Raw genomic sequence first — 12,894 nt, 5'->3', positions numbered from 1 at the left:
TGACTCTGATTGAGAACCGCCTCAGGCAGCCAAGCCCATACAACACCCCTACTCAGCCGCAATCCCAATAACCACAAATCCCCAATACGAAATACAACAAAACAAACCCATGTCACACCCTGGCCTGACCAAACAATCAACGAAAACACAAAACACTAAGACCAAGGCGTGACAGAATACAGGGAGCAGACAATAACATGGCTGTAGAGAATACAGGGAGTAGACAATAACATGGCTATAGAGAATACAGGGAGCAGACAATAACATGGCTATAGAGAATACAGGGAGCAGACAATAACCTTTCTATACAGTATACAGGGAGCAGACAATAACATGGCTATAGAGAATACAGGGAGCAGACAATAACATGGCTATAAAGAATACAGGGAGCAGACAATAACATGGCTATAGAGAATACAGGGAGCAGACAATAACATGGCTATAGAGAATACAGGGAGTAGACAATAACATGGCTATAGAGAATACAGGGAGCAGACAATAACATGGCTATAGAGAATACAGGGAGCAGACAATAACATGGCTATAGAGAATACAGGGAGCAGACAATAACATGGCTATCTAGAATACAGGGAGCAGACAATAACATGGCTATAGAGAATACAGGGAGCAGACAATAACATGGCTATAGAGTACAGGGAGTAGACAATAACATGGCTATAGAGAATACAGGGAGCAGACAATAACATGGCTATAGAGAATACAGGGAGCAGACAATAACATGGCTATAGAGAATACAGGGAGCAGACAATAACATGGCTATAGAGAATACAGGGAGCAGACAATAACATGGCTATAGAGAATACAGGGAGCAGACAATAACATGGCTATAGAGAATACAGGGAGCAGACAATAACATGGCTATAGAGAATACAGGGAGCAGACAATAACATGGCTATAGAGAATACAGGGAGCAGACAATAACATGGCTATAGAGAATACAGGGAGCAGACAATAACATGGCTATAGAGAATACAGGGAGCAGACAATAACATGGCTAGCCATTTGATTAGCTATTTAGCAGTCTTGTTTAGAAGTCATATGGCTTGGGGGTAGAAGCTGTTCAGGCTTTGGTTCCAGACTTGGTGCATTAGTACTGCTTGCAGTGAGGTAGCAGAGGGAACAATAGCTTAGTTTTTTTAAAGCAGTGGGGAACACGCGGCACATCTGTCAGTTAACAGCATGCAGACAAAACAGTCCTTTTGCAATATTTCAAATAAAATAGCAGAATAACAGGTTGGAAAACAAATGGCTCCTGCTGAAAAGACTCTAATCTTTCTGCTGTAGGCTACGAACATATTTGATCAACTTCCAAATAGGTCTTTTGAGCGAACATTGTTTTGGCACGAGCGCGTCGGCCATCGCCAGTGAGTGAGCTGTACATCATTGGGTAGGTCAGTGAAACTGGAAAGCTTTTTCAGGACTATAATTTCCTCTTCACTTGCTTAAAAAGCTTGCCTAAAAATTGTGATGAGTGAGTGTGTTGTTTGAGAAATAAATAACCATACGATAAAAAAATGAAAACATTCGTTACAGAGGCAGTTAGTAGGCCTGTTATCAATTTCTAGATATGAATTATGAAAGTTGATTATTTATTTTTCAAGGGGGGTGTCCTTTAAAAAAAAAATTGTAGCACCTGCCCCCTGTGCACGGCCCTGCTTGTAAGCCACTATATTTGAACATGGCTGACTTTCAAACACTGTGATAACTCTGATAAACCCCCAGCAGTCAGCAGCAGTCAGACAAACAGACAGATTATTGTCTCACCTGTAGTTCGCTGACCCAGGAGCAGTGCCAGTAGGAGAGACCAGCCCACTTGACAAACAGTTCCCTCTCCGGGTGGCCCTTCAGGGGGGGCTTGACCAGCAGGTCCACCATCTCTCCATCAGGGCCAGGGGGCACCTCAGTAGGTAAAGGGGGATCCCCCCAAGTCCAGTGTAGAATCCTCTGTACCTTCCCCTTCAGAGGTGGGCACTAGAGGGGGAAAGAGAGTTATGTGAGACAGAATGGTATTATCCTCATTAGTCTATCTCTGTTCTCTCTTGGGAGCCTGCACAGAGAGTGACACTTTCCATTTTGTTTCCAGCAGTCTATTTTATTAATGGAGAACAAAGTGCATTCTCACAAATAACATGATTCATTAACTGGACCATTGTGGAGCATGTGACACTGACTGAACACTGATTCGTGGGAGAACTTGTCATTCACCATGCAGCGTGGGCACAGCCACTCCCCATTGGGTATCTCAGGCAGGGGAGGGTTGAGGCAGTGGATATGATAGGAGGAGGGGCAGGTGTCACAGCACAGCAACTCCCCTCCATCTTTACACACTCTGCAGAACTCCAGGTGGTCATCCTCTTCCTCAACCGCAACCTCCTCCTCCTCATCCTCATCATCATCATCTTTGGCCTCCCACTGGATGCCCTCCTTCTCCTGAATGCACAGATGAGGGATAGTGATAATGTACTTTGTTGTAACAATGCACTTCTGTCATAATGTGATAGGTATGATGTACTTCTGTTGTGTTTAGTGACAGTCAAGGTTAAGGTGTACTACTCACACAGTGGGGGCAGCTCCACTTGCCCTCGGGGGCCTTCTCCAGCTCGGGGTCCAGACACACCAGGTGGTAAGCTTTGGGACAGGTGTCACACAGGATGATCTCCCCTCCCTGCTGGCACACCTCACAGTAGTCCTGGTGGTCTGTCTCATAGCCGTCCCCATCCTCTCCTGCACACAAGACAGGAAACTCAGAAAGTCAATGTAGTCTGTGTCTACACACACAGCAGTAACAGTCATTGGGTTATGAGGGTTATGGAAAGAAGGGAGGATATAAGCTAGTAGAACTGGTTAGTGTAGATAAGACATAGCATACGTTTCCTTTTTTTCCGACCCTTCCGGGCTTTCTTCTTGGCATTCCCCGAGGTATCAGAGCGCACTGAGGCACTGTGGATGCTGACATCATCAAAGTCCGACTCCTCCAGCCCAAAGTCCTCTTCACTCTGTCAACAGACACGGAGTCATTCACAACCTCACAGTCAATCAGCAACTACATAACTAACACAATAAGCACATACCTCATCCATACTAGAGTTTGGGAACAACAACCCACTGTATCTATTCTAAGTCATAGTAATGTGACTGAAGGTAAGAAAGGAGACGTGTGCTGCTCCAAACCTACTGAGGAGGCTTTCTTCTTGGATTTGGTCTTCTTCCCTTTACTTTTCTTCTTCACCTCCTTTACAGTCTTTGTCTTCCGTCTTACCCCAGGCCCTACAGGACAACAAGATCAGGCACAGACCAGAGAGGTATGGAGGGTACTTTATTACTATAGCTCTATACATTCTGATATACCGCATGCTTGACTGGCAGCCCTTACCCTTTCCATCTTTGGTTTTGGCTTTTCTGATTGGCCCAAGCTGAGAGCTTGGTAGGGTGGTCACCTCTTTGACAGAGATGGGCGAGGCCACAGTGACCATTTCCACAGCAGCAGCCACCGCGGCAGCCACAGCAGTTGCGGAGGTGCCTTTGAAGGGGTTGTTGGCGCTGAACTCACGCCACTTGGACCCTAACACTGTCATCATCTTTGACATGGGGATCTTAGGGTTCTTCTTGGCAATAAGTGGCCTGAGAATAGTCAGGGAAAGAACACTGTTGTCTTACCTTGTTATTTTCTCAGTTAATTATATAACAACCTGCACTAGAGTGACCTGTATCTTTACTCCCCAGTACTAGTGGTGACCCATCTGTGTGACGTCCTCTCTGTGTAACGTCGCCTCTGTGTTGCGTGCACGGCATGCTTGTGATTTGTCAGCCAATGTCTTGTGGTTTGGCACAGTGGCCTCTCTAAGATATCGGGTCAATACATTCAGTCTCTGAACCTCCAGGCTGTCATACAACACCCCCCCCCCCCCCCGCCCAAAAAAGGTCCACACACTGCTCCAGTTTCTCTGTGCAGTTTTAATTAGGATAGCTTCAAGCAACAACTAACAACACAGACATGACAGCCATTCATAGACAAGACAAGCAATAAATGATGACCCTACATGTTGAGTACCTGAGGAACTGGCTGAAAGCCTTGTAGTTGGTGAGGGTTGTATAGTCCTCCTCTGTGAAACCATACTGCACATCTTCCAGACCCCACTCCTGCATCAGCTGGCTGGATGACTTGGGCTCCTGGGGCAGAACAACACAAGTGCGAGTCCAGTCTATGACAACAACAAATACAGGTCAAACTAGACAGATGGTTTAACAGACACGCTTAATGTACCTTATTATTTTCATCATCATCATCGTTGTCGTCGTCGTCGTCATCATCGTCATCATCCTCCTCCTCCTCTTCTCTCTTCTTCCGTTTGGGTTTCTTCTCTTTCTTCTCCTTTGGTTTCTTCTTTTTCTTCTTTGTGGTGGGGGCGGGGGCGTAGGTGCTGCTCTCGCTCTCTGAGCCAATCTCTGGACGTTGCAGTGGATGGTCATCCTCCCGCTCTGAGGCCTGCTCCTCCGGGTCATTGCCACCAACTCCTATTCCGCCACCTCCTCCTCCCTGACACACACACACACATACACACACTGTTTACAGTATATACAATCCCACCCCCTCTGTCTGTCAATCAATCAGGAGACATTTTATACACAGACAATGAGTCAGCAAATATCACTAACACAGTCTTCATATTTGAAGAGGAAAGAGGGAGAAAGAGCATACATCCAAAAAACATGAATAATTTCTTGACTTGACCTCCTACTCCTCCACCCCCATACCATCTGGATAACGATTAACATTTAATCAACTGAGTTAATATCTAGCTCCCAGCTTGTTGAGAGCTCCATAGATGGCATGATCAGAGGCACATTCACCTCTAAACCTTCTGCTTACATAGAGAACAGCAACAACAAAGCAACATACACCTTCAGAAGCCCAGCCAATCACATCTCCCCCTCCTAGCCAGTCAATAAGTCTAAGGCATATATTGTCTCTATGTATTGTCTCCATGGCCTTGCTATGGCAACATCTGTAAGGCTACGCAGTTGAACGTTTATAGATGGAGTGTATGAGTGAGCACTGGCATTGGGTTGTATGCGTGGGTGCATGCACCCTCGTGCGTGTGTTTGTGTGTGCGTGCATGAACGTTGCACAGTAGGCCTGTGTGGATCCATGGAGAGACTCGCAGGAGTCTTGCTCTGCGGCGCAGAGGAAAGGATCATGTTGCCGCAGCGCCTGCCAACCCCACCGCCAGTCCGTCTGTGTTGCTATGGTGACCAAACTGTGCAGTCTGGAGCTCTCTCTCGCTCTCTCTCCCCCTTCCCCCTCACTCTATAGCAGCAGCAGCCAATGGAACAGCGCCATCCAATCAGACACGTTTGCATAACGAGCTTGTTATGCAGAGGCCTGTGGTTGCAGAGCCTGTGTTCCAGCGCCCGTCTAGACAAATCTCATTTATGCATACGGAGAGGGGGAGAGAATGAGTGTGGAGGGGGGGTCCAAATGAAAACGGAGTGGAGGGTGATGGAGGCAGGGAAGCAGAACCACTATTAATCCAGAGAGAGTAACTACAGAGAAGTCTTAACCCAACCCCTGACCGCACAATGCAGAGGGTTCAATGTTACACAAACGCATCACAGGGCACAAGATCAGGGTGGAAACAAAGAGGAGGTCTCTGCTGGGAGATCAGGAAAAATAAAGAAAGTCCTTTGTATCAACTTCATTTCAGATTAATTAAGGACTTTCAGAACTAAATTAAATTAATACATACTGTCCAGCCATTATGTCAGAAATAAATGTTTGGTTGAATATGCAAACGTTATATCCTCGCGATACCTCAAACACCCCAAGCCTTACAATTGTATAGTGTGAAAATAAACACTGCTTACTATCAACATGCACAGTCCCCTAAAGGGATTTTTCTCCTTAAAACAGATCTAGCCAGTCATCAGTACTAACAGCTCTCCTGTGGCGTGCTTGGGCCCTGCTGGAGGGAGTCTGAGCACAGCTGGTTCCTTCCTTCAGCTCTGAGACAACCTGGGGGGAGAGACGCACTGGTGGGGCTGTAACCTCCATTGATCCGTGGCCCATTACTGACACTAGACTTCGGGGAGAGATTGTAAGTGAATAACAGCTTGATGTGGTTTCCCTTAGCAGTCAGTGCTGCCCGATGAACACGTACCGAGTACTGTCGAGCAGAGCTTGTGAACTGAGCATGGTAAGAGAGAGGGATGGAAAGAAAGAGAGTGTGACAGAGGGGAAAGAGATGGGGCGACCCCTCATTAGCATGACAGGGTCCAGTGCTCTGTGTTTTTCGCAGCCAGCCAAAGGGCCACCAAAGCTCCTTCTAGTACCGCTGGCAGCCGTTGACAGGGACCTCCCCGTTCTGTCAACACCACTATTCAAAACACTGGTCAATCCCAAACCCAGGCAGAGGACACACAGATGATAAACAGGCACCACAAAGCCAACACAAACTGTATAACGGGCAAGGCCCTCAAATGGCATACAGATAACCACATGAAAAAATATCATAGTATACTATGGTATAAATACTATAGTAGTCACTGGAGTGTTTTTGCTGACTTTACTGCAGTATTCACTGTGGAGTTTTTGCGGATTTAAGTCACAGAGTGAACACTGTAGTATTTACTGTCGTATATACTGTAGGATTTACTGTAGTGTTTTTGTGGACTGTTGTATTGTTTTATTTGTTTTAACCTTTATTTAACTAGGCAAGTCAGTTAAGAACAAATTCTTATTTACAATGACGGCCTCGGAACAGTGGGTTAACTGCCTTGTCCAGGGGCAGAACAACAGATTTGTACCTTGTTAGCTCGGGGATTCGATCTAGCAACCTTTCGGTTAGAGGCCCAACGTACTAACCAATAGGCGTACACCTGCCGTGTTTTTGCAGACATTACTGTAGTATTTACTGCAGTGTTTTGGGGGATAATACTATAGTGTTTACTATAGTATTCTACAGTATACTACAAAACTACATGCTTGAGGGATAGTAAGTGTGCAGTATAGTACTCTATAGTATACTCCATATTTCTATAGTAAGTACTGTAGTATTCTATAGTAAACTGTAGTATTTTTTCATGTGGGTGTGTTACCCCAAACACTTTCTCCTGGCTCACTGTCACTGTGTTTTTCCAAACACTTTCTCCTGGATCAGTGTTACACCGAACACTTTCCCCTGACTCCTCTATGATCTCTTTCAAGGCACACAGTGGTTAACCTCAATTAGCCAATAATCTAAAGAGCAGCCATGAAACTAATAAAAGTTCAGGAGTTGTTTGATGTCTGTTTTGATATAATGGTTGTGGTGTGGTCTATGGAGAGTCCCCACTCAGTGCTGCTGTTTTAAAGCCTGTTGCCTGAATGTCAGGAACTAATGCCTGGGAGAGTTCAGCTGTCAGAACAGCTCTGTTACAACGCTGTTACTGGCACCCACTGGTACACGCTCTAGCACTCCTAACCTACCGTCCATGGTGACTACCACAGGAACTCCTCCTGATCCACAGTCTAAATGGCACAAAGAGACTACTACAGTTTATTGCACAACATCTACTGTAGCTTCTTACAGGTTGTGTGTTATTGTGCACAAAAATGTTTGCAGTCTGATAGAGCTCACCTCCTTTTTCCTCTTCTTGACTTTGGGCATCTTGCCCTCCTTCATCTTTTTAGGTTTCTTCTTCTTCTGTTGTTTGAGGGAGTCGTCGTCAGAGAAGAAGCTGTCCAGAGATGTGAGCGGGACAGTGTTGTGTTCACCCTCCTCATCCTCATCTTGACACACAAACACAAACATGGCATTCAGAAACACATGATATAGGTACAGTACCAGTCAAAAGTGTTGACACATCTACTCATTCAAGGGTTTCTCTTTATTTTTACTATTTTCTACATTGTAGAATGATAGTGAAGACATCGAAACTATGAAATAACAATCATGCAGTAACCAAAAAAAAGTGTTAAACAAATCAAAATATATTTTCTATTTTAGATTCTTCTAAGTAGCTACCCTTCGCCTTGACAGCTTTGCACACTCTTGGCATTCTCTCAACCAGCTTCACCTGGAATGATTTTTCCAATAGTCTTGAAGGAGTTCCTACATATGCTGAGCACTTGTAGGCTACTTTTCCTTCACTCTGTGGTCCAACTCATCCCAAACCATCTCAATTGGGTGGAGGTTGGGTGATTGTGGAGGTCAGGTCGTCTGATGCAGCACTCTTTCACTCTCCTTCTTGGTCAAATAGCCCGTACAAATCCTGGAGGTGTGTTGGGTCATTGTCCTGTTGAAAAACAAATTATAGTCCAACTAATCGCAAACCAGATGGGATAGCGTAGCGCTGCAGAATGCTGTGGTAACAATGCTGGTTAAGTGTGCCTTGAATTCAAAATAAATCAGACAGTGTCACCGGCAAAGCACCCCCACACCTCCTCCTCCATGCTTCACGGTGGGAACCACACATGCAGAGATCATCCGTTCACCTACACTGCGTCTCACAAAGACAAGGCGGTTTAAACCAAAAATCTCAAATTTGGACTCATCAGACCACAGGACAGATTTCCACCGGCCTAATGTCCATTGCTCATGTTTCGTGGCCCAAGCAAGTCTCTTCTTCTTATTGGTGTCCTCTAGTAGTAGTTTCTTTGCAACAATTCGACCATGAAGGCCTGATTCATGCAGTCTCCTCTGAACAGATGATGTTGAGATGTGTATGTTACTTGATTTATTTGGGATGCAATTTCTGGAGGCTGGTAACTTCTGTATATCACCCATACCTTGTCACAACTCAACAGATTGGCTCAACGTATTAAGAAGGAAAGAGATTCCACAAATGAACTTCTTATGGCTGCAGGGGCAGTATTGAGTAGCCTGGATGAAAAGTGCCCAGAGGTGCCCAGAGTAAACGGCCTGCTCCTCAGTCCCAGTTGCTAATATATGCATATTATTATTAGTATTGGATACAAAACACTCTGAAGTTTCTAAAACTGTTTGAAATATGTCTGTGAGTAGAACAGAACTCATATGGCAGGCAAAAACCTGAAAAGAAATCCAAACAGGAAGTGGGAAATCTGAGGTTGGTCAATTTTCCACCCAGCCCCTATTGAATACACAGTGGGATATTGGTTATGTCCACTAGATGTCAACAGTCTTTAGAAACTTGTTTGAGGATTCTACTGTGAAGTGGGACCGAATGAGAAGGGAATGAGTAAGGTCTGCCATGAGCTGACCATGCTCTGACCATGCGCGTTCACATGAGAGGGAGCTCTGTTCCATCGCACTTCTGAAGACAATGGAATTCTCCGGTTGGAACATTATTGACGTTTTATGTTAAAAACATCCTAAAGATTGATTCCATACATCGTTTGACATGTTTCTACGGACAGGAACGGAACCTTTTGATATTTTGTCTGCTTTTAGGGAACGCACTTCATGACTTGGATTTGTTGGAGCTAACAAAAGTAGCTCTTTGGACATAAATGATGGACATTATCGAACTAAATCAAACATTTCATGTGGAACTGGGATTCCTGGAAGTGCATTCTGATGAAGATCATCAAAGGTAAGGGAATATTTATAATGCTATTTATGAATAATGTTGATTACCCAATATGGCAGATATATTTTTGGCTGCTTTGTTGTCTGAAAGTTGTACTCAGATTATTGCATGGTTTGCTTTTTCCGTAAAGTTTGTTTGAAATCTGACACAGTGGTTGCATTAACCTCTTAGGTCGACCCGACACGCAGGCGTCCCATCTAGACATCTGGAAATGCAAATGCGCTACGCTAAATGCTAATAGCACTCTTGAAAACTCAAACGTTCATTAAAATACACATGCAGGGTACTGAATTAAAGCTACACTCGTTGTGAATCCAGCCAACAAGTCAGATTTTTTAAATGCTTTTCGGCGAAAGCATGAGAAGCTATTATCTGGTAGCATGTAACACCCCAAAAGACCCGCAGGGGACGTAAACAAAATAATTAGCATAGTCGGCGCTACACAAAACGCACAAATAAAATATAAAACATTCATTACCTTTGACAATCTTCTTTGTTGGCACTCCTAGATGTCCCATAAACATCACTATTGGGTCTTTTTTTCGTTTAAATCGGTACATATATAGCCTAGATATCGATCTATGAAGACTGTGTGATCAAGGAAAAAAACATTGTTTTTTAACACAACGTCATTTTTTAAAATTAAAAAACTTTCACAAAACACTTCGAAATACTTTTGTAATGCAACTTTAGGTATTAGTAAACGTTAATAATCGATTAAATTGATCACGAGGCGATGTATATTCTATAGCTGTACGTCTGGAAATAATGTCCGGGTAAATCTCAACCAAAATATCCGGTCGGAGACCGGAAGAAATGCGCTGCCTCGTGTCCATTTAACCAAGAAACAAATCGTAGGCAAATGACAAGACTGTTGACATCGTGTGGAAGCTGTAGGTATTGCAACCTCGGCCCCATTTAATGTGGTTCCCATTCAACAACACGTTCAAGTGGCGCATGGATATATTTTCCCATTTTCAGTGATCAGATTTTCCTGCGCTTTTCGATGAAACGCACGTTCTGTTATAGTCACAGCCGTGATTTAACCAGTTTTATAAACATCTGAGTGTTTTCTATCTACACATACTAATCATATGCATATACTATATTCCTGGCATGAGTAGCAGGGCGCTGAAATGTTGCGCGATTTTTAACAGAATGTTCGAAAAAGTAGGGGGCCGACTTAAGAGGTTAAGGAGAAGTGTATCTATATTTCCATGTCTAACAATTGTATTTTCATCGACATTTATAATGAGTATTTCTGTAAAATGATGTGGCTCTCTGCAATATCACCGGATGTTTTTGGAACTAGTGAACGTAACGCGCCAATGTATACTGAGATTTTTTTATATAAATATGCACTTCATCGAACAAAACATATATATTGTGTAACATGAAGTCCTATGAGTGTCATCTGATGAAGATCATCAAAGGTTATTGTTTAATTAGTGATTAATTTTATCTCTATTTTTGCTTTTTGTGACTCCTCTCTGTGTTTTTCTGTGAGTTGGTGGTGACCTAACATAATCGTTTGTGGTGCTAATCGCTGTAAAGCCTATTTGATCGCTGTAATCGCTGTAAAACCTATTTGAAATAGGACACGTTGGTGGGATTAACAACAAGATGACCTTTAAAATGGTATAAGATACATGTATGTAGGCAAAGGGTGGCTACTTTAAAGAATCTCAAATATAAAATAGATTTTGATTTTTTTAACACTTTTTTGGTTACTACATGATTCCATTCGTGTTATTTCATAGTTTTGATGTCTTCACTATTATTCTACAATGTAGAAAATAGTAAAAAATAAAGAGAAACCATGGAATGAGAAGCTGTGTCCAAACGTTTGACTGGTACTCTATACAACCTTTACTCTTACCGTAATACTCATACAAATTTCATAGGTGTTCTGGTAGTCATCATCACCTATCCATCCTCCCCTTTTACCTTATATCCTATCAGCCAGGTAAAACTCCTAGTGAGGTGCTAGTCATCCATCAACTGTATTGCCTCAATGTTGTTGTATACATAGAAGTATGCTGAATAGGGTGTACTACGGCGCTCCAGACTTCAGCGTGGCCATAGTGGGTCACAGAGGAATAAGAGACAGTAGACAGTACATCATTATAAAGAGACACACTCCTCATTCACAAACACAGACTGGAGGGCATGAAATATGCAGCACGTGCATCAGAGTCATTCAGCCAGTCAACACTAGGCTAGCCTTGCATCCTACCACTCCCAGAGGAACACTGAGTAGGGGTTTCCTGTCTCCTAAGCACAAACCTTGACTTGCAATGTACTTATACTCCATTTAGCCAGGCTAGTCAGGAGGGGCTACACAGACACTAGGGGCTTCCAAGGTTCATTATCAATGAGAGACTCATAGAATTGTCCATTTATACATTCCCATTCACCACTGGCTAAACTGGATGCATCATCCCACTTGTGTAGATTGAGGCTCTCTCATAAACATGTATAATGGCAGCTAGTGCCTCAAGCTCTATAGTTAATAAGCCAACATGTCTGCAGTATCTCATAGGAGCTCTTTCATGTCTGAGCTACTGTCCATGTTTGCTACCTGCCAGGCATGACATCATCACAACAACACAGCTAATGTTGTAGTTCATTCAAAGGCACTGATGATGCAATTGACTGAGATGAGGAGAAATGCAGTTGAAATACAGGCAGGTTGAGAAAGAAAATAATTGTCTGTTTCCAGTTCAAGAACAGTCCTCCTTGCTGATATGTGACACCCCCCATTATCTACCACCAAGTTGACCACAAATGGCCAATTTAATAAATGTAATTGAGATAAACACATGATGTCCGCACATGTAGAAATGTATGTAAGGCACTACATCTAAATGTACTCACCATGGACTGGCAGAATCCTTTTTTCCTTTAACGAGTCTGACAAGCCCGACGCGAATGATATACTGTTGTCTCAGGAACAGTGTCAGATCCCCGTGATTTACGTGAAGAGGAGGCGGAGAAAAAGGGGCCAGAGGGCGGGATGCTTTCTGAAAATTCGTAGGTGATCGAATAAACCCTCACTTCCTTCCATTCTGCAAGCAAACGTGCAATCTTTGGAGAATAAAATCGATGACCTACGCGGAAGATTACAATTAAACTACCAACGGGACATCCAAACTGTAATATTTTATGCTTAACGGAGTTGTGGCTGAACGACGACACTATCAACATACAGCTGGCTGGTTATACGCTGTACCGGCAGGATAGAACAGCTGCGTCTGGTAAGACAAGGGGCGGAGGACTATGTAATTTTGTAAATAACAGCTGGTGCGCAATATCTAAGGAACC

General features: G+C 43.6%; 1 protein-coding gene across 1 annotated transcript in view; it reads right to left on the bottom strand.

Annotated features, from left to right (window-relative positions):
* The window catches only part of LOC124003653 (chromodomain-helicase-DNA-binding protein 5-like), a 49,057-nt gene that overhangs the window by 20,809 nt on the left and 15,354 nt on the right, over window positions 1–12,894 (bottom strand). Inside the window, 9 exon segments of the mRNA XM_046312141.1 lie at window positions 1,786–1,992; window positions 2,227–2,451; window positions 2,579–2,745; window positions 2,891–3,017; window positions 3,197–3,288; window positions 3,395–3,642; window positions 4,073–4,191; window positions 4,286–4,558; window positions 7,638–7,789. Coding sequence (XP_046168097.1) covers window positions 1,786–1,992; window positions 2,227–2,451; window positions 2,579–2,745; window positions 2,891–3,017; window positions 3,197–3,288; window positions 3,395–3,642; window positions 4,073–4,191; window positions 4,286–4,558; window positions 7,638–7,789 — 1,610 coding nt within the window.

Source organism: Oncorhynchus gorbuscha, linkage group LG18, assembly GCF_021184085.1.
Source record: "Oncorhynchus gorbuscha isolate QuinsamMale2020 ecotype Even-year linkage group LG18, OgorEven_v1.0, whole genome shotgun sequence".
NCBI lineage: Eukaryota > Metazoa > Chordata > Actinopteri > Salmoniformes > Salmonidae > Oncorhynchus > Oncorhynchus gorbuscha.
This window is presented reverse-complemented; position numbering and strand designations above follow the sequence as displayed.